At 46.6% G+C, this 19,124-nt stretch overlaps 1 protein-coding gene across 2 annotated transcripts in view; it reads right to left on the bottom strand.

Annotated features, from left to right (window-relative positions):
* The window catches only part of COPS3 (COP9 signalosome subunit 3), a 30,821-nt gene extending 16,773 nt beyond the window's left edge, over window positions 1–14,048 (bottom strand). Inside the window, exons 1-7 of one of the 2 annotated variants that reach the window (XM_088448137.1) lie at window positions 13,829–14,048; window positions 8,204–8,333; window positions 7,650–7,762; window positions 7,503–7,552; window positions 1,812–1,904; window positions 602–781; window positions 352–492 (exon numbers count right to left, since the gene is read on the bottom strand). In XM_088448137.1, coding sequence (XP_088304263.1) covers window positions 352–492; window positions 602–781; window positions 1,812–1,904; window positions 7,503–7,552; window positions 7,650–7,762; window positions 8,204–8,333; window positions 13,829–13,898 — 777 coding nt within the window. In that variant the 5' untranslated portion in view covers window positions 13,899–14,048. The remainder of the gene's footprint in view (window positions 1–351; window positions 493–601; window positions 782–1,811; window positions 1,905–7,502; window positions 7,553–7,649; window positions 7,763–8,203; window positions 8,334–13,828) is intronic. The other variant, XM_088448138.1, reaches the window with a different exon arrangement.
* Between the last annotated feature and the right edge of the window lie 5,076 nt (window positions 14,049–19,124).

Raw genomic sequence — 19,124 nt, 5'->3', positions numbered from 1 at the left:
TACCTTGTACCTCTTAGAGGCACACAGGAAAAGTACCGTAACTGCTCGGCGGCACATCGCTAATAATTAAATTGCTCCCTCAGTGTATATTAGACTAATGACAGTAAATCAGATTGGTTATTATGGAATAAGCACAACTCTCCTCTTTCCGCCAGAACGGAAAGTAATATGCCTATAGCAGGCCTGTGGCAACCCTGTGGTTCTCCAGCTGTTGTGAAGCTGCAAGTTCCGTTACCATCTGATCAGTAGGAGGGTATGGAGGGACACAGCTGGAGTGCCACAGGTTGGCCAGGCCTGGCATATAGGGATGCCCTCTGCATTAAAGAAATCAAACTGCTTACACTGACTCACCTTAATGAATCTACTGACAATCTGTGAGGTATATTTAGGCAGCTGCTGGACTTTTCCTAGAAGTATCAAAGAAACTAGGATATACTTTTTGTAGGACTCCAACATGATGTGACTGACAGCCATGGCTGGCGTTGTGATTGCCTGGAACAGAGGGGGAAACAACAGTGAAATTACAGGCCGAGAACCTTCATAGATACACTGACGGGTGCTGAAACCTCATCGCAGTCACTTAATGAGAGAACATTTGTACCTGTTCATAAAAATAAAGTGCCCTCTCGAAGTTCTTTAGCCCCGTGTAGATCATTCCTCCGTAATAATAATAGCACAGGAAGGGCCTGGCATCGTAGGCGCCATTCTCCTTACAGATGTCCATCATGTCTACGTCTAAGTAAGCCAGCGCCGGCTTAAAACATTTTGCTAATAAGCAGAGCTGCGAGGACGGGAAAAAAAGAGAAAGTTGTGCACTAAAATTAGCATCATATACACTTCAGACAACTCAAGGTGCTTTCAAACATCAACAACAACAAAAATGTTCTTTTCAACAGAGGACAATGAGCCGGATTCCGAGGTAAGCGGAAATCCAGCTGCGACCGCGATCTACAAAAATCTGCTAATACCGCAGCTGCTAGGATTTTTACAGAGCCATCCATCAACTGCGTCTAAGCTGCCGCTTGCGCACAATGAGCACCATCGGTCACACCATCGATGCTCAGAACGGCCGTCGGAAGTAAGCAGCCGGAGTCTCTGCAAAAATCGTACACGAACGCATTCTGAGACCCCCACTACGGTGCGTTTGACTTCCACCGCACCCCACTACCTCCTACAAAAGCTCACTGACTTAATATCTCTGCGTACAAGTCCTCAATGCGTCTGGCCTTCGGTAATCCTCCTGGATGCGTGTGCAGTACAAAGATAACTGGCCAACGCCGCAAACATCGCCATTGCGTTTCCCTATGAATCAGGACCAATGTTACTGGCCGGAGAACATAACAAGGTCAATAGCAATAACGAGTCTGTCCGCTGTCTGGGGACTGAGAGGGATTTATCAAGCCTAAAGAGGACAACCAATCAGATTCTAGCTTTCATTTTTCTAGTACAGGCTATATAAGCAACATCTCCACTTGTCCTCTTTATTTTGCAGAGAACTTTATTAAATCTCCCCCAGAGGCAGGAGAAATAACAGCTGCAGCTTCATCAACGTTTAAAAATTAAAGGTCTCTTCATAAAACAAACCATTTAAACTAAAGGCTGCGGCTGAACCGCGTATTCTGATCAAACCTCCATCAAGCTGCAACGACGCATGAACAGAGGGGTTAAAAGAAAAGAGGCCTCTTTTCTTTTATACATTACTTCAATAAGGGTTAGTAGTGCCCTTTAACACACTGAGCAGCTACCACTGTAGCCTTGTTTACGGTTTAGCGCACCCCCTACCCACAATTTACTATGAGCAGACGGGTTACCTGGCAGAGATCTGCGTGGATTGAGGTGAGCTGATTTGTATTCATTTGCATCTTGTCTATGGCTTGTCTGAGAACACAGATTCCTCGCAGAGGCTGTCAAGAAAATAAAACAAAAAAACAGATCACATTTTGTCGTCCACATACTAACAGCACAAAGGGCCATATCCTGAGTCGCACGTAAAGCGGTCACAGTTCTGGCAGCTTCCAGCTATCAGAAATCCACGTGAATATCGGTCTGTATGCGGACGCACCGCACCCCAGCCCCCAGCTTGTGAGAGCAGCCGGCTGCACTATTGCCTGCATGTGCACCAACCCCCATCCTTGGGGCGAGAGTTCTGAAATTGGAGAAATCTTTGCATACGATCATCTAAGAACAGCCTGCCAATTCTGTCTGCAGGGCCATGGGGCGCTTCTTCTTCTTTGTGCGAACACCCTGTTAGTTACCACCGTAAATGAGAAGCGAGTGAAATGCGCATGACACTGTTTGTTGACACGTGCGCAATTTGATAAAAAAAAAAAAATCATGAGATCTGACAGCATTTGGAATTGCACGTGACTCGATCAGGTCCAAAAAGGAGAGTTATTACCTCCTTTTGTTAACTCTCTTTCTTCAAAGCCCATAGGGTCCACAGGGAGACATTGGGGTGTAGGTGGTGGATGAGATTGGACACCAAACAGTTAAGCTTTAGGACTCACAGAATGCTCCAGTCCTCCCCCCCCCCCCCTATATCCCATTGCAAATCAGTTTGTTAACAAGCCCAAGGCAGGAGAAGAGCGAGAAGGAAGACTGGCACACAGACTAATCACACTCCCACACAACGGACACGAAAACCAGTGACCAGGAAACATTACCCACAGAAGCCAGAGGCGTCAGAGCGGGTACCTTGTGGACTTCGAAGAAAGAGTTAACAAAGGTAAGTGTAGTGTACCACAACTTCTTTTCTTCTTCAGGGTCCATAGGGCTCCACAGGGAGACATTGGGGAGTACCAAAGCAGTTATTCAAGGGTGGGGACACTCCTGTGCAGAGGAGAATCTGGCATCCAAATAAAGCATCCTAAGAGGCAAACGTATCGAAGGCACAGAACCTAAGAAAGGTATGGACAGAAGACCACGTGGCCGTCGTGTAAAGCGGATCAGCAGAGGCGCCACGGCGGGCTGCCCACGAATGACACACAGAGCGAGTGGAATGAGCAGAGACAGTAGCTGGCACAGGAAGACCAGCCTGCAAGTAAACCTGTGAGATAGTCATGCAAAGCCACCTGCCCAGAGTCTGTTAGTTAGCTGGCCAGCCCTTCTTGTGGAATCCAGAGGACAAAGAGGGAATCTGTCTTCCTAATGGAACTCATACGGTCCACGTAAATCCTGAGAGCATGGACATCTAAGGAGGCCTCACCTGCCGAGAGGTCTGGTGATTGGAAGGCCGGGACTACGATTTTCTCATTAATGTGGAAACGAGAAACAACCCTGGGAAGGAAATGGGGAGTGACAGGAGAGCACCCCTAAAACCGAGGCCCTATGGTCTGTCAGACTCACATTAGCTGATGCGTTGTCCACGGAATGAGTCGGCTGGAGCTCACTCATGACCTCCGCCTTCTGGCTCACCTCGCAGCAAGATGGGAGAGACGTCATGAGGGGCAGACAACGGGGGTCGTCGGTAGGAGCGTGGATCAGGTAAGTTGCGTTTTCTTTTTTTTTTTTTTTTAAAGGGGCACTGCATATGGGGGGTAGCCGATACTGGGGACAGTGCATAGTTTGGGTGGCCGCTACTGGGGCACTGAACACGGTGGGGCCGCTACTAGGGGCAATGCATAGTGGGAACTACTACTGGAGTCACTGCATAAGGGGGACTACTATTAGGGGCAGTGTATAGGGGGGACTACTACTGGGAGCAATGCATAGGCACTACATATGGGGACCACTACTGGGGGCACTATATATGGGGACCACTACTGGGGGCACTGCACAGGGGGGGTGGCCGCTACTGGGGGCACTGCACAGGGCACTGTATAAGGGGGGGGTGTTACTAGGACACTTTATAGGGGGGCGCTACTATGGGCACTGCGCAAGGGGGGGGGGGGACACACTACAACTGGAGGCATTGTATAGGGGGGGACTACTATTGGGGGCATTGTACAGGGGTGCCCAAAGCATATTCTTGCATCTGGGCCCACCACTCTAGTTCGCCCACTGCCGGCGGTGGCTTTGCTTGCCCGGGGTTTTTTTGGCTGCGGAGGGGTGGTCTTTCTGGGGGGTTGATTGCCTGGAGAGGTGGGTTAGCTGCTCAATAATGTGGCTGTGGGAGGGTGGTTTACCTGGGGTACCCCATTAGTGGTGTGGCCATGGGACTTGGTTGCCTGGGGCGTAGGTGCTCAGAAATGCTGCCCCGGGGGAAGGGGGGGTCTGGCTCCTACACTTTCATCCTGGCTCCTAGGTTTTAGAAAAAATTCTCAAGCCCTGGTCTATGGAGAGGCTCAGAAGATAGGAGCACCAATGTCGTCTGGGCCAAGCTGGAGCTACTAAAAAGACAGTGCCTCTGTCTTGCTTGAACTTCCAAAGAACTCGAGGAAGTAGGGAGACTGGAGGAAAGAGGTACGCCAGAAGAAAGGTCAACTTCATTGATAGGGCGTCTATTATGGCTGCTTCGGGATCCCTTGTTCTGGATCCGTATATCAGAAGCTTGCGATTGCGTCGAGAGGCCACGAGATCCACCTCTGGAAGGCCCTACTTCTCCACCAGGAGTTGAAAGACCTCTGGGTGTAGAGACCATTCCCTGGCATGCACATCGTGACGGCTGAGGAAATCAGCTTCCCAATTGAGAATCCCTGCGATGAACACCGCGGAGATGGCCGGGAGATGACATTCTGCCCACGCGAGAATGTGTAACACTTCTGCCATTGCTGCCAGACTTCGAATGCCTCCTTGGTGATTGAGGTAGGACACAGCCTTGGCATTGTCGGACTGTATTTGTACTGGTCTGCCTTGAAGGATTTCCCGAGCTAGAGTGAGAGCCCTGTAGATGTCTTGGAGCTCCAGGACATTGATTGGTAAGATCATCTCGGCTGGAGTCCAGAGTCCTTGGAAGGAGTGCTGACCGGTCACTGCTCCCCACCCGCGGAGGCTTGCATCCGTGGTGAGGAAGACCCAGTCCGGGATCCAAAATGGACGACCCTTGTTTAAGTGAGATGCCTGTCACCACCAGGAGAGGGACAGGCGAACTTCCGGAGAGAGGATCATTGTTTGAGACTCGATCAGATGAGGCATGCCATTCCATCTGGACAGGATTAGATGTTGTAGGGGCCTGGAGTGGAACTGAGCAAACTCCACCATGTCGAAGGTGAATACCATGGACCCCAAGGTTTGCATTGCTGAGTGAATTAACACCCTGTAGTAACCTGCGCACTCTTTCCTGCAGCGCTGAGAGCTTGTCTGCTGTCAGGAAGATTCTCTGAACCTGAGAATCCAGCAGAGCTCCCAGATGCACCATACTTTGTGAAGGAGTCAGAGGACTTTTTCCAGTTCATTAACCAGCCATGTTTTTGCAGAAAGGCCATGGTTATCTGAATATGGCGGTGAAAAACCTCTGGAGAGTGTGCTAAGAGCTGGAGGTCGTCCAAGTATGGGAGCAGCCTGATTCCCTGACGACGCAGGTGGGCTGCCATTACTGCCATGATTTTGGTAAAGACTTGTAGAGCTGTAGAAAGTCCAAAAGGCAGCGCCTGAAATTGGAAATGTTGACTTAGGACAGCAAACCGAAGATAACGCTGATGAGAGGGCGCTATGGGTACATGTAGGTAAGCGTCAAATGTGCAGAGACACCATAAAGTCCCCAGGCTCCATAGCCAGAACAATAGAGCTGAGAGTTTCCATACGAAACCTGGGTACTCTGATGAACTTGTTCAGGGACTTGAAGTTGAGTATCGGCCGATGAGACCCATTGGGCTTCTGAACCAGGAATAGATTGGAATAATAACCGTTCCTCCACTGTGATGGCGGGACTGGAATTATTATCCCATCGTGCAGCAAGGACTGAATAGCCTTCTGGAGGAGCCGTGCTTTGTTTGGGTCTGATGGAGGGCCTGTGTAAAAGAACTGCTGGGGAGTTCAGCTCAGGAATGAAAGGGCATACCCGTGAGAGAACACTTCTTGTACCCAATCGTCTGTGGTGGTTTGACGCCAGTACTGGGCAAATTGAAAAAGTCAGCCTCCTACTCTGGGGTCCCCCAGGAGGAAACTCGCCCCCTCACGCTGAAGGTTTGTTCTCAGATTTGGAAGCAGGGCGTCTGGTGGCCCAGGCCTGCTTGGTCCTGGGCTTGGCAGCCCTTGTGGAAGCAGATTGTCAAGGAAATAACTGGCCTTTAGCTTTTTCCCTGGGAACGAAAGGACCGAAAGGAGGACGTCCGAGGTCTAGATGCTGATGGCAGAAAGGCTGTTTTATGGTGCATACACACGGTCAGATTTGTCAGATCTGTCAGATGAACGATTTTTACCAAAGATTTGAATGATTTGAACGATTTTTGACTGCATTAAAATGAATGGAATCGCCCAAGTCTGACTGCAAACACATCAGATGTCAGATATTGTTATCTGACCATCGGGAACGCGCCCAGTGTCCAAAGCCGCATCACCTAAATAGGAAGCTGCATCTCTGATGTTGGAGATATAGGACAGCTGTTCCTGGGAGACATCTGAAGGAAAAGGATTCCTCCAGAGCATCAGCCCAGCTCTCAATGGCTTTTGTCACCCAGGCGGTGGCCATTGTTGGACGAGTAATAGCTCATGTAAGAGAATACACAGACTTGAGACAAGCTTAAATGTTTCTATCTGTCGCGTCCTTTAAGGAGGAAGCTATAGGGATAGGTAACGTAGAGCTCTTAATGAGACGTGTGACATGGAAATCTATAGCTGGGGGAGATTCCCTTTTAGCGCAATCAGCTGTCAGAATAGGGTAAAAAGCAATCAGGCGGTTTGGAGGCTGAAAGATTTTACTGGGAGTCTTCCATGCTTCATCCATGAGCTCAGAAAGCTGATCTGAGTGAGGAAATTCTGCTAAAACCACTTTGGGAGCGGGCTCATCATCCTCTAACAGAAGAATTGATTTGACAGCCCGCACTAAAGCAGGGAAATTTATTTTAGACAGAGGCTCTTCCTTCCCAGAGGGAGCCTTGGTGAGAGAGAGATCTGCGTCCTCTGATGGCACCTCAGAATCTGAGAGTTGCGCAATTGTGAGGTTAGCACAGTACGCTTAGTAGTTTTAGTGGGTAGGGGCATTTCAACTTGCAACATGTTTTGAAAGGCCGTGGGGGAAGCCACTAGACTCTGAACTGAGTTAGAGAGTATGTCTACCCATGGAGGAGGTATAGGAAGTACTTGTATCGCCTGTACCTGTTGTGGCAACCCTATAGGAGGAATTAGCACCGGGGCTGGGCTAGGCGGTCTGCTATAGTAGCTAACACCTGTGTGAAGGTGCATTCTGGGAATCCAAAAGCTTAACTGTTTGGTGTCCGGTCTCATCCACCACCTGCACTCCAATGTCTCCCTGTGGAGCCCTATGGACCCTGAAGAAGAAAGGTTATCGCCCTTATCAATATTACACTTTGTATTGGACAGAGTCTCATTTCCGTCTGTAGAGACAAGCCAGAGCCATAAGCGGATGTTGCTGGCTCACACACTACTACAAAACACTCACTCACCTGTTTTCTCTCCACAAGTGCATTTGTTAACTGATGGCACAGACCGGCAACTAAATAAGAAGAAAAGGACAGGCGTGAAACTCACTATTTTCCATAAATGAGAACAACCACCACCTATGCAGGAAATCTCTGTGGAAGAATACTCACACGTGTCTGTTGCGTAGCGAATGTGCTCTCCATTACAAGTGCTGATAAAGAGCTGGACTTGGGAAAACAAGGTCTCAAAATCAGGAATACTGGGCATGGAAAACTTCACAAACCTGGGAGAGACACAAGCAATCCATTCCTTCAGGTAGCAGAACAGAGTGATGGAATAATTATGGCCATCCCCATCCCCCCCCCTAAAAAGGCAATATAAACCGCTGACCTAAGACTAACTAGTGACTCCATATTTGTACACCTGTGATGTAAAGCACCCAAGTATCATGGAGAATCATAGAAGAAACAACTGATTTGTGACATCTCTGCCCTAAAGACGAGCATTTTGCTACCATATTATATAATCATTTGCCGACTAAAGTTTTGTGCTGTTCATAGATTATCTCATCTCAGCACTGGTTACAGAAATCAGCATGACAGCCTCCACTAAAGAGAAGATCTTTTTCCATGTCTCATTCGGACGGTTGAGGTTAAATCCTCACTGCCATCATTCACGTAGCCTGCTGGTAAACAATGAAAAGATCGGACACACGGGTACTTACAGAACAGCGAGGACCCCCAGAGAATGCTCCTGGACATCCAGCGCCCCCAGGACAGTATCCAGGTGAGAGAGATTTTTGGCAAGCAGCTCCCCGCTCTTGTTGATGAGCTCACACAGCTGAGTCATTTGCCCTGTAACATATACCAGAGAGGGTCTTCCGTGGGATAAATACACACCACTTCAAATAACACAATTCACTTTATTAAAGGGCTACAACACTAACTGTGAAAGACAGGTGCCGGTGGGATTCGGATGACAGAACTAAATGAGGTGGGCATCAGTGTGTACATGTTGACAATGCCTTATGACTACATAAAAACAGAGATATAGCCCAAAGTATATTTCGCTCAACAAATTATATTCAGCGTTTCCATAAAATATATTTACTACATTTCAAGTGAAATTTTGTATTTGTTTATTGAAAGGGGCGCCAACATGGAGGCCTCCGGAGCAAAGTACCATCATCCATGTTCTCTTCTGTCACCACAAGCTTTACTACCAACTCAACTGTGCACCTATTTCTGTAATAGGATCCGTCCCAGGTGACGGGAGCTATATCACATAGGCAGCTCACGTGCTGGGCTCTCCCCTGTGCTACACAATGCAGGAGGCATTCTGAAGTTATTCAGCAGACCATACAGTCTCCTCTGCATTATTTATAAAACACGATTCGTGCCTATGAAAGGAAGGCATATTTCAAAATAGACAATTTATAGTTTGTAATATTGTAGCAGACGCTTCGTGGGATACACCACTAAGCCCTATATTTGCCTTTCTGCTCCACGGGAGGTTTCTGTCCTCCCTGGGCTCGCCTTAAGGAGCATACACACTTAACGATTCGCTCCATGAGCGATATCGTTAAGTGTTTGCCGGGCTCAATGTCGTTAACGACATTGAGCCTATACACTGAACGATATCGGCAACGATATCGCTCAGTGACATCACCATCCCTGAACATGCACAACCTCACCATATCGTCAGGTTGGCCTGCATGTTCAGGCAATGAAAGATGTCGTTAACGATCCACGGGAAAGCGCATCGTTTACGATATCTTGCGTACACTCTTGCCGATATTGTGAACGATAACGTTCACAATATCGGCACGTGTGTACGCAGCACTAGAACACCTGAATTACGGTTTGACAGGTGTACCACCCCAGTCAAAGTTCCCACCTGCCACAAAAATGTGAGAGATATCTGAAATGGCACATATATGGGCAGGTCAGAGTGTAATGGTTAGCGATACTGCCTCACAGAACTATGGTCGTGGGTTGGATTCCCACCACGGCCCTACCTGTGTGGAGTTTGTATATTCCCCCTGTGCTTGCGTGGGTTTCCTGCGGGTACTCCGGTTTCCTCCCACAATCCAAAAAATATATACTGTCAGGCTAATTGGATCCCTCAAAAATTAACCCTAGTGTGTATGTGTGTGTGAACATGTGGTAGGAGACATAGATTGTAAGCTCCACTGGGACAGGGACTGATGTGAATGGCAAAATATTATCTGTAAAGTGCTGCAGAATATGTGTACGCTATATAAATAACTGGTAATAAATAATATTAAATAAATACTTTTTTCTATAAAAGCTTATAGATAATGAGGCGTGTGAGGCAATTTAGCTCAATACAAGTCTAACGCACAAAGAGCAACACACGAGGACTGGTGCAAACTCAACAGTAGCCAGAACAGAAGCTTATGCTGGGTACACACCTGAGCAAACCAGTGGCTGGCCGACCATCACCCAGACTGAGAGACGGATTTGGTAAGCAGACACACTTACCAATCGTTCCATATGTCTGGCCAGACATCACAACTGGACGGGCATTTAAATTTGCCCACTCAGTTGTAGTATCAGTGTCACCGGTTCCTGCGGTCAGTGCAATGGGTCGTTCTATGGGTTGTCGGTGGGTCGCCCGTACACACATACAGATGCGCACGATAAATCTGCAAAAAATATTGCATATGCTGTGCTGCACAGCCGACACAACTACGTGGTTCACAGATAAATCTTGTGTACACATGAGCCATACACTTAACAATATCGTTCATCAGCTGTACGAACAATAGAATGAATAGTGTGCACCCAGACCTAGGGCTGACATATATCATGTATTGTACAGACCAATTACAAAGTATACTGTCTTGAACATAGAAATTCATGCAAGCTCACCAGTTACTAAATGATGCATACTTATACATATAAAAGAACTATATAGATCCATTAGTATGTGAGGATAAATCTAAATCTATGCAATAAAGGTATGGTCCTTTGCGTACAATAAACAGTAAAATGTGTATTACTTGGAAATGGATCTGTAACTATACAGAATTACAGGTATAGTCATGTGTATACAGTAAATAATATAGTGAATAGGAGAGGACTGATTATATGGTACTAAAAGTACAGCTTTGTGTATAAATTATAAATACTATATAGTCTATTAACTGGGAACAAATCTGTGACTATGCAATGCTAAGGGTACAGTTCTGTCTATATAGTAAGTAATATAGTGTATAATAACTAGAAATTGATCTGTGACTATACAGTGCTGAGGGTACAGTTCTGTGTATATAGTAAGTAATATAGTGTATAATAACTAGAAATGGACCTGTGACTATACAGTGCTGAGGGTACAGCTCTGTGTATATAGTAAGTCATATAGTGTATAATAACTAGAAATGGACCTGTGACTATACAGTGCTGAGGGTACAGTTCTGTGTATATAATATAGTGTATAATAACTAGAAATGGACCTGTGACTATACAGTACAGTTCTGTGTATATAATATAGTGTATAATAACTAGAAATGGACCTGTGTCTATACAGTGCTGAGGGTACAGTTCTGTGTATATAATATAGTGTATAATAACTAGAAATGGACCTGTGACTATACAGTACAGTTCTGTGTATATAATATAGTGTATAATAACTAGAAATGGACCTGTGACTATACAGTGCTGAGGGTACAGTTCTGTGTATATAATATAGTGTATAATAACTAGAAATGGACCTGTGACTATACAATGCTGAGGGTACAGTTCTGTGTATATAGTAAGTAATCTAGTGTATAATAACTAGAAATGGACCTGTGACTATACAATGCTGAGGGTACAGTTCTGTGTATATAGTAAGTCATATAGTGTATAATAACTAGAAATGGACCTGTGACTATACAGTGCTGAGGGTACAGTTCTGTGTATATAATATAGTGTATAATAACTAGAAATGGACCTGTGACTATACAGTACAGTTCTGTGTATATAATATAGTGTATAATAACTAGAAATGGACCTGTGACTATACAGTACAGTTCTGTGTATATAATATAGTGTATAATAACTAGAAATGGACCTGTGACTATACAGTACAGTTCTGTGTATAAAAGTAAGTGTATAATAACTAGAAATGGACCTGTGACTATACAGTACAGTTCTGTGTATATAATAAGTAATAGTGTATAATAACTAGAAATGGACTTGTGACTATACAGTACAGTTCTGTGTATATAATATAGTGTATAATAACTACAAATGGACCTGTGACTATACAGTAGTTCTGTGTATATAATAAGTAATAGTGTATAATAACTAGAAAAGGACCTGTGACTATACAGTGCTGATGGTACAGTTCTGTGTATAGAATAATATAGTTTATAATAACTAGAAATGGATCTGTGACTATACAGTACTAAAGGTACAAGTACTGTGTTTATTGGGCCCGATTCAGAGATGTACGCTAACCCAATAGTTAGTGCAAAATTCCGATTATTGCAGGACTGCACATGTGCAGCCTTCAATCTGCGAGTCCACTCAGTGTCCCCCAGCAGCAGCCTGACTGACATGCTACGTTTGGGGAGGAGGAGCGGGGGCGTTCCAGGCCACCGTTGCCGTAAACGGAGGCGAATTGCCCTCGTTTTACAGGAGGTACGAGGTCAGGGTCTGCATCAGTGGACACAGATTTTTAGGAAGTGCAAGTCCCAGCCAGGTTGAGGTAAGCTTCAACAGCCTGGCCAAAGAGGCAACTATTGCGATGGTGATCCGAGGCAGCGTCTACGAACGCTCCACTCTGATCTCTTATGTGCAGCAAGGATGTGTCTATTTCCTACAGACACCCTCTGTGCCATTTACATTTTGTAGGGACGGTACTGCACAGCCGCTTCTGTGCAATACGGTCCATCTCTGAATCATGCTCACAGTAAACAATATACTGTATAGTAACAGAGGATGGCTCTAGAAGTAGATGGATCTGAGTACCGTCCTGTATATATAGTCACTAACAGAGTGTACATTAACAGGGAATGGATCTGTACTATACAGTACTAAGGATACAGTTCTGTGTATATAGTAAATAATACATGTTCATCTTCAGTTAAAATGCTCTGTGACTATACAGTACACTACTCTGAATACAGTAAATATATAATGTTTAGAAGTGGGAATGGATACAGAACAAATTATACAATATTTTGTATACAGTAACAGTGTATAATACCTGGGGATGCATCGGTGACCGTGCAGTACCAGGGGTACATAATACATTATATAGTACCTGAGGATGTATCAGAGTATACAGTACTATGGGTACAGTATCCCAGTATACAGGACCATATCTTCCCACACTCCATTATTGTATACACAGGACAGTACCCCCATTACTATATACAGGGGAGTGCAACCCATTATTGTATATTCTGGACAGTACCCCCCCCCAAAAAAAAAACCACCTATATACACAGGACCGTACCTCCCCTCCACCCCATTACTGTGCACTTGGGACACTACATCCACCCAATTACTGTACACATGGGACACTACAGCCCCCCACTACTGAATACACATGGGACACTACAGCCCCCCACTACTGAATACACATGGGACACTACAGCCCCCCACTACTGAATACACAGGACACTACAGCCCCCCACTACTGAATACACAGGACACTACAGCCCCCCACTACTGTATACACAGGACACTACAGCCCCCCACTACTGCATACACAGGACACTGCCCCCCCCCACTACTGCATACACAGGACACTGCCCCCCCCCCCCCACTACTGCATACACAGGACACTGCCCCCCTCCACTACTGCATACACAGGACACTGCCCCCCTCCATTACTGCATACACAGGACACTGCTCCCCTCCATTACTGCATACACAGGACACTGCTCCCCTCCATTACTGCATACACAGGACACTGCTCCCCTCCATTACTGCATACACAGGACACTGCTCCCCTCCATTACTGCATACACAGGACACTGCTCCCCTCCATTACTGCATACACAGGACACTGCTCCCCTCCATTACTGTATACACAGGACACTACCTCCCTCCATTACTGTTTACACAGGTCAGTTACTCCCCCACTACTGTATAGACAGGACAGGACAGATACTCCCCCACTACTGTATAGACAGGACACTACCTCCCTCCATTACTCTGTACACAGGACAGTACATTCCTCCCTTTACTACCTCCACCCCATTACTGTATAGACAGGCCATGCACCGCCTACCATCACTGCATAAACAGCAGCCAACCATTACTATACACCCATAGAGGTAGGACGCGCCCCCGGCACACACACCGGGCCTCCAGCAGAGCCTCACACCCACCTCTCACGGCCTCACCTTGGGAGGACAGCTGCCTGACGCTGTTAACGAACTGCTCCAGAGCGGACGCCATCCTGCGGGTGTCTCCCGCCTCCCTCCGCGGAGAGCCGGTGCCGGGAGCGGAGCGGGGAGAGAGAGGAGCACAGGCCGAGCTCACTCACGGCGCCAGATCTCGCGAGAGGCGAGACCCCGGCTGGGCGCGCAGCGTCATCTTCTCGCGAGAGCGCTGTCAGGGAAACCACGCGCGCGCCTACTCTCGTCATCTCGCGTGAGCACAGTGCAGCCCAAGCCCCGGAGCGCAGTGTGTGGCTGCCGCTGCCGCGTACAGGCTGTCGCACACGTGATCTCACCCAGGCAGTCGGGGTCCCTGCAAATGTTATATATGCCAACTACAGTAGCTGCTGCTGATGAGTTCCTTCACTTATGTTACAGGCATATTACTGCAGCTGAGGAATAAGTGGGAGAAGCAGAAGCAGTCAGTTATCATACTGTGACAGGGGGCCAGAATGGTTGTAGCATAGATTAGCAACTGTTGTTGATGTAATGATCACTGGGTGCCATCCGGGCATTGATCCTGATCCGCACCCAAATGCCGTCGCAGCAGGCGATCTCTCATGCAATGCAATTGCGAAAATATGCTAATGACTCGCTCACCGTCCAGTGCTTAGAGATGCCCACTGACACAGCGGGTCTCCAGACACACATAGGGCTCTCCTGCTGCCAGCAAGAATTTACAGACATGCCTGCACTTCTCTAACCACCCTCGTTACCGCCCCCAAATGCTGACTACCTGTCACTCAGTTTGCGAGTGAATATTCTGTGAGCGTAATCGCAATTCAATTGCTACACGTGTGAAAAACAGCTTTCGCGCATGCGCAATGGCTAACAATCGCTCAATTTGTGTCCAGATCTGAATTAAACCCATTATGTATATAATCTCCAGGTGTATGCACCTCTAGGTTGTCTTCAGGTGTACGCACCTCTAAGGTCTTTTCAGGTGTATGCACCTCTAGCTTGTCTTCAGGTGTACGCACCTCTAAGGTCTTTTCAGGTGTATGCACCTCTAGCTTGTCTTCAGGTGTACGCACCTCTAGCTTGTCTTCAGGTGTACGTACCTCTAAGGTCTTTTCAGGTGTATGCACCTCTAGCTTGTCTTCAGGTGTACGCACCTCTAAGGTCTTTTCAGGTGTATGCACCTCTAGCTTGTCTTCAGGTGTACGCACCTCTAGCTTGTCTTCAGGTGTACGTACCTCTAAGGTCTTTTCAGGTGTACGCACCTCTAGCTTGTCTTCAGGTGTATGTACCTCTAAGGTCTTTTCAGGTGTACGCACCTCTAGCTTGTCTTCAGGTGTACGTACCTCTAAGGTCTTTTCAGGTGTATGCACCTCTAGCTTGTCTTTAGGTGTACGCACCTCTAGGGTCTTTTCTTCAGGTGTACGCACCTCTAGCTTGTCTACAGGTGTATGCACTGCTAAGGTCTTTTCAGTTGTATGCACCTCTAGGGTCTTTCTTCAGGCGTACGCCTCTAGTTTGTCTTCAGGTGTATGCATGTCTTAGGTATTTTCTTCAGGTGTCTGCTCCTCTTGCTTGTCTACAGATGTATGCACCTCTAAAGTCTTTTCAGGTGTACGTACCTCTAACTTGTCTTCACGTGTATGCTCCACTAGTTTGTCTTCAGTTGTACGCACCTCTACTGTTGTCTTCTTCAGGTATATGTACTTCTAGGTTGTCTTCAGGTTTACACACCTCTAGGGTCTCTTCTTCAGGTGTACGCAGTTCTAGCTTGTCTTCAGGTGTACGCACTTCTAGCTTGTCTTCAGGTGTACGCACTTCTAGCTTGTCTTCAGGTGTACGCACCTCTAGCTTGTCTTCAGGTGTATGCACCTCTAGCTTGTCTTCAGGTGTATGTACCTCCTGCTTGTCTTCAGGTGTATGCACCTCTAGCTTGTCTTCTTCAGGTGTATACACCTCTAGGGTCTCTTCAGGGCTGTGCAACTCTGTGATCTGTTTTTTAGTTATACGCAGTTATAGTGCATAGACAACTGTGAATGAGGTACTCCCATCACATTTCTAACAAGTATGTTAACAACAGTCTGTTCCTTTATTAGAAACCTGTGGGCAGATTTGATGCCAATTGTCAGCACTGAGCAATTCAGTTGACTGTCCCATGTCCGCGTGCTAAATTCTAGAGGGTGCACTTAACGCAGATTTTTCCTCGCAGCTCCTGAGGCTGCCAGGAAAAATAAGCATTAAGTGCACCCTCAGGGACTTAACGCGCAGACAAGCCCATGTTTTTCAGCGCTTGATGCGGAATCTGTGGGTTAACACACAATATCACACAACGTGTGAATATCCACAGGTATACAAAGCAATGCAATCAGGGGCGTTACTGGCATGCCCTGATCGCATTGCAAAAGCGATCATTGATCATTCGCTGCCTGGTGTCATCGGAACTGAATCGGTATGAAATGCCGGCCGGCGGTTCGATTCCCGGCAGTGGCAGCCCGACATCAGCAGAGTTCCGAGCAGCGGAAGCCCGACAGCGCTGGAAATCCCGATCATGGATAGGTAAGTATTGTCTAACCTAACCCTCCTTAGGGGTGCCTAACCTCCCCCCCAAGTGCCTAACCCTAATCCCCCCTCTAAGTGCCTAACCCTAACCACCCCCTTCCCCGCTGCCTAAACCTAAGTCCCCCGGGGGGGTGCCTAACCCTAAGTCCCGTCCCCCCCCGGGGTGCCTAACCCTTCCTCCCCCTAGCCTAACCCTCCCGGGGGGGTGCCTAACCCTAAGTCCCCCCCGGGAGCCCAAAAACCTAACCCTTCCCCCCCGCGGTTGTCCGCTCGCGTCGCCCGGCATCACTACGATCGGGATGCCGGGTGCCGGTCTCCCGGCGTCGGGGAAATGCCGGGCGTCTACAGCTAGACGCACGGCATTTCACCCTTGCCGGGATATGACAGTCGGGAAGCCAGCTGCCGGTATTTAGGCAGTCGGCTTCCCGATTGCATACCCATCGGAACGACTGTCGGGGGGATTGGTTTTCAGGCTGTAAATGATTATCATCCAAATGCCAAATTATGGGCCTGATTGAGAGTTGTACACTAATGAGGCTGCTGCATCTGTGTATACAGTGGATGTGCAAAGATATGCAAATGTCTAAGACATTATTTTTGATAATTTTTTTATTGTGAATGCAATTTTATTTATATTTTAATCAGATGTTGATAAGTATTTTATTGGCTGAGAAGTGTCATTTTTTGCATTTTTTAATCTTTTTTTTTTCTGAAACCCTATCTTGCACTTTATGGGAAGAATTCAAATGTTGATTTGCAGCCGCAACCCCTGTATAAAGTGCTGGGAGGTATTCAAGTTGTTTGTGCCGCTGGGCGCCCATTTCTGTTCGCACCCTTCTGAGGTGGCGAGCAGAAATCCATCCAAAGGCGGGCTTCTGGGTGCTGCCGGCAGCACGCCCAAAAGTTTGCTCAGGATTAGCTGCTTTATGCAGCTAATCCCAGTGCATTTGGGCGTGACAAGCAAAGGGCGATTGCGGAACTGGCACCCAGCAGGGCAAACAAGTTAATATCGCCCGTCACTTTAGACGGGAGCTGCTGGAGCGAGTAAACAATTGCCCCTAATATGTTTGCACAACTTTGTTATAGGCGAAGAGGTTAACACCTTTTAACACAGTGACTTAATAACCAAAAATACTGTAGTAAAGGTTTGAACACTGCTGTTACATAAATATGATCTCTTTTGTATAAATAAATAAAAAATACTATTTTAAATCCATTCAGTGGTTGTTTCAGTATTTTCTGACGAAAAATGAGTGAGACTACATAGTTGTTTCTTTTAAATTAATTTGCTATTGCCATTATTCAGGGCCCACAATATTCCAGGGTTTGTTTATTTGGGCAAACACTAAACCTCTAGGGGTACCCTCTCCAGCGCCGGAGAATAACACAAACATATCCACTATTACACCTTGGTACTACCTTTGGAAGTTCCTAAATCTCCAGGCTGCAGGACCCCAACTACTCTCACACTACTGTACATATGATATTTACTCTGAAGGTGCCAGTCAGACTCGCTCTTTTTTATATAATTGCAGATAAGTCACAATGATATCACGCCCCTGCTACATAAACATGCCCCACATTGACAACTTTTTTCTTCTCATGTGCCCTTATTTTCCAGCTTTTTCCTAACATGGCCCCTGCTCACCAGCTTTACCCTCAAATACCTGCCTGCCCATCAGCTTTTCTCTCACATGTCCTTGCTGCGCCCCAGCTTTTCTCTCACCTGCAACCCCCATCCACCAGATTTTATTACACATGCAGCCAGCCCACCAGCTTTTCCCTCTCATGCTCCTGTCTCATCAGATTATTCCCCACATGCCCCTCTTTTGTTCAATGTACCCCACATTACCCCTTACCATCGCAGCACGTGTGCAGTGCGATTCTGATGCATGAGCAGTAGAAAAAAACATCCATTTGCGAAAAAACATCGGAATTGCATCCGTCTCTGTATCAGGCCCAACGAGGTAAGAAGGCCCTGCTCCCAAGCCGCTGTGTGACTGAAATACTTGTGCCAATTACAGAGCAGATTTACTAATGATATAATTTGTTTTAAACTAACACAACAACAACTGAAAGTCCTCTTGTGTATATAAACAAGCATTTTATATCATTACATCAAAAGATCTGCAATCTGGATATAAAGCAGACTAAAGCTATGTACACACTATAAGATATATCGTTCCAACAGGGATCGGAACAATATATCATGCGGATTGTATGGTGTGTACTCTATATTGTGTGTACAAGCTGGTCGTTCATCGCATCATCCCATCGGCTGTGCTGTACAGCAGATGTGATAATGTAATGAATCACGCCATTATTATTATTACTACCAGTTATTTGTATACCACATACTTATTCCGCGTGGCTTTACACAGAATATTTGGCCATTCACATCAGTCCCTGCCCCAGTGCAGCTTACAATCTATATTCTCTATCACATGTACACAAATACACACTAGGGTTAACTATTTTTATCAGGAGTCCATTAACTTACCAGAATATTTTAGGATTGTGGAAGAAACCGGAGTACACGGAGGAAACCTATGTAAGTTCGGGGAGCAAATACAATTGATAACGTGATTTCCACACTTCCACTGTTAAAAATGCAGTTCCACACTGCTCATGGTAATAATGCAGTCTTACACTGCCCCGCTCATAATGTAGTAACACACTAACCTGGTGTATTAGACATTTTCACATTGCTCCAACGTATTAAGGCCTG

The sequence above is a fragment of the Taudactylus pleione genome, unplaced genomic scaffold (assembly GCF_031769625.1).
Source record: "Taudactylus pleione unplaced genomic scaffold, aTauple2 ptg000451l, whole genome shotgun sequence".
Classification (NCBI taxonomy): Eukaryota; Metazoa; Chordata; class Amphibia; order Anura; family Myobatrachidae; genus Taudactylus; species Taudactylus pleione.
The sequence above is the reverse complement of the archived record's forward strand: the minus strand, read 5'-3'. Positions and strand labels throughout refer to the sequence as shown.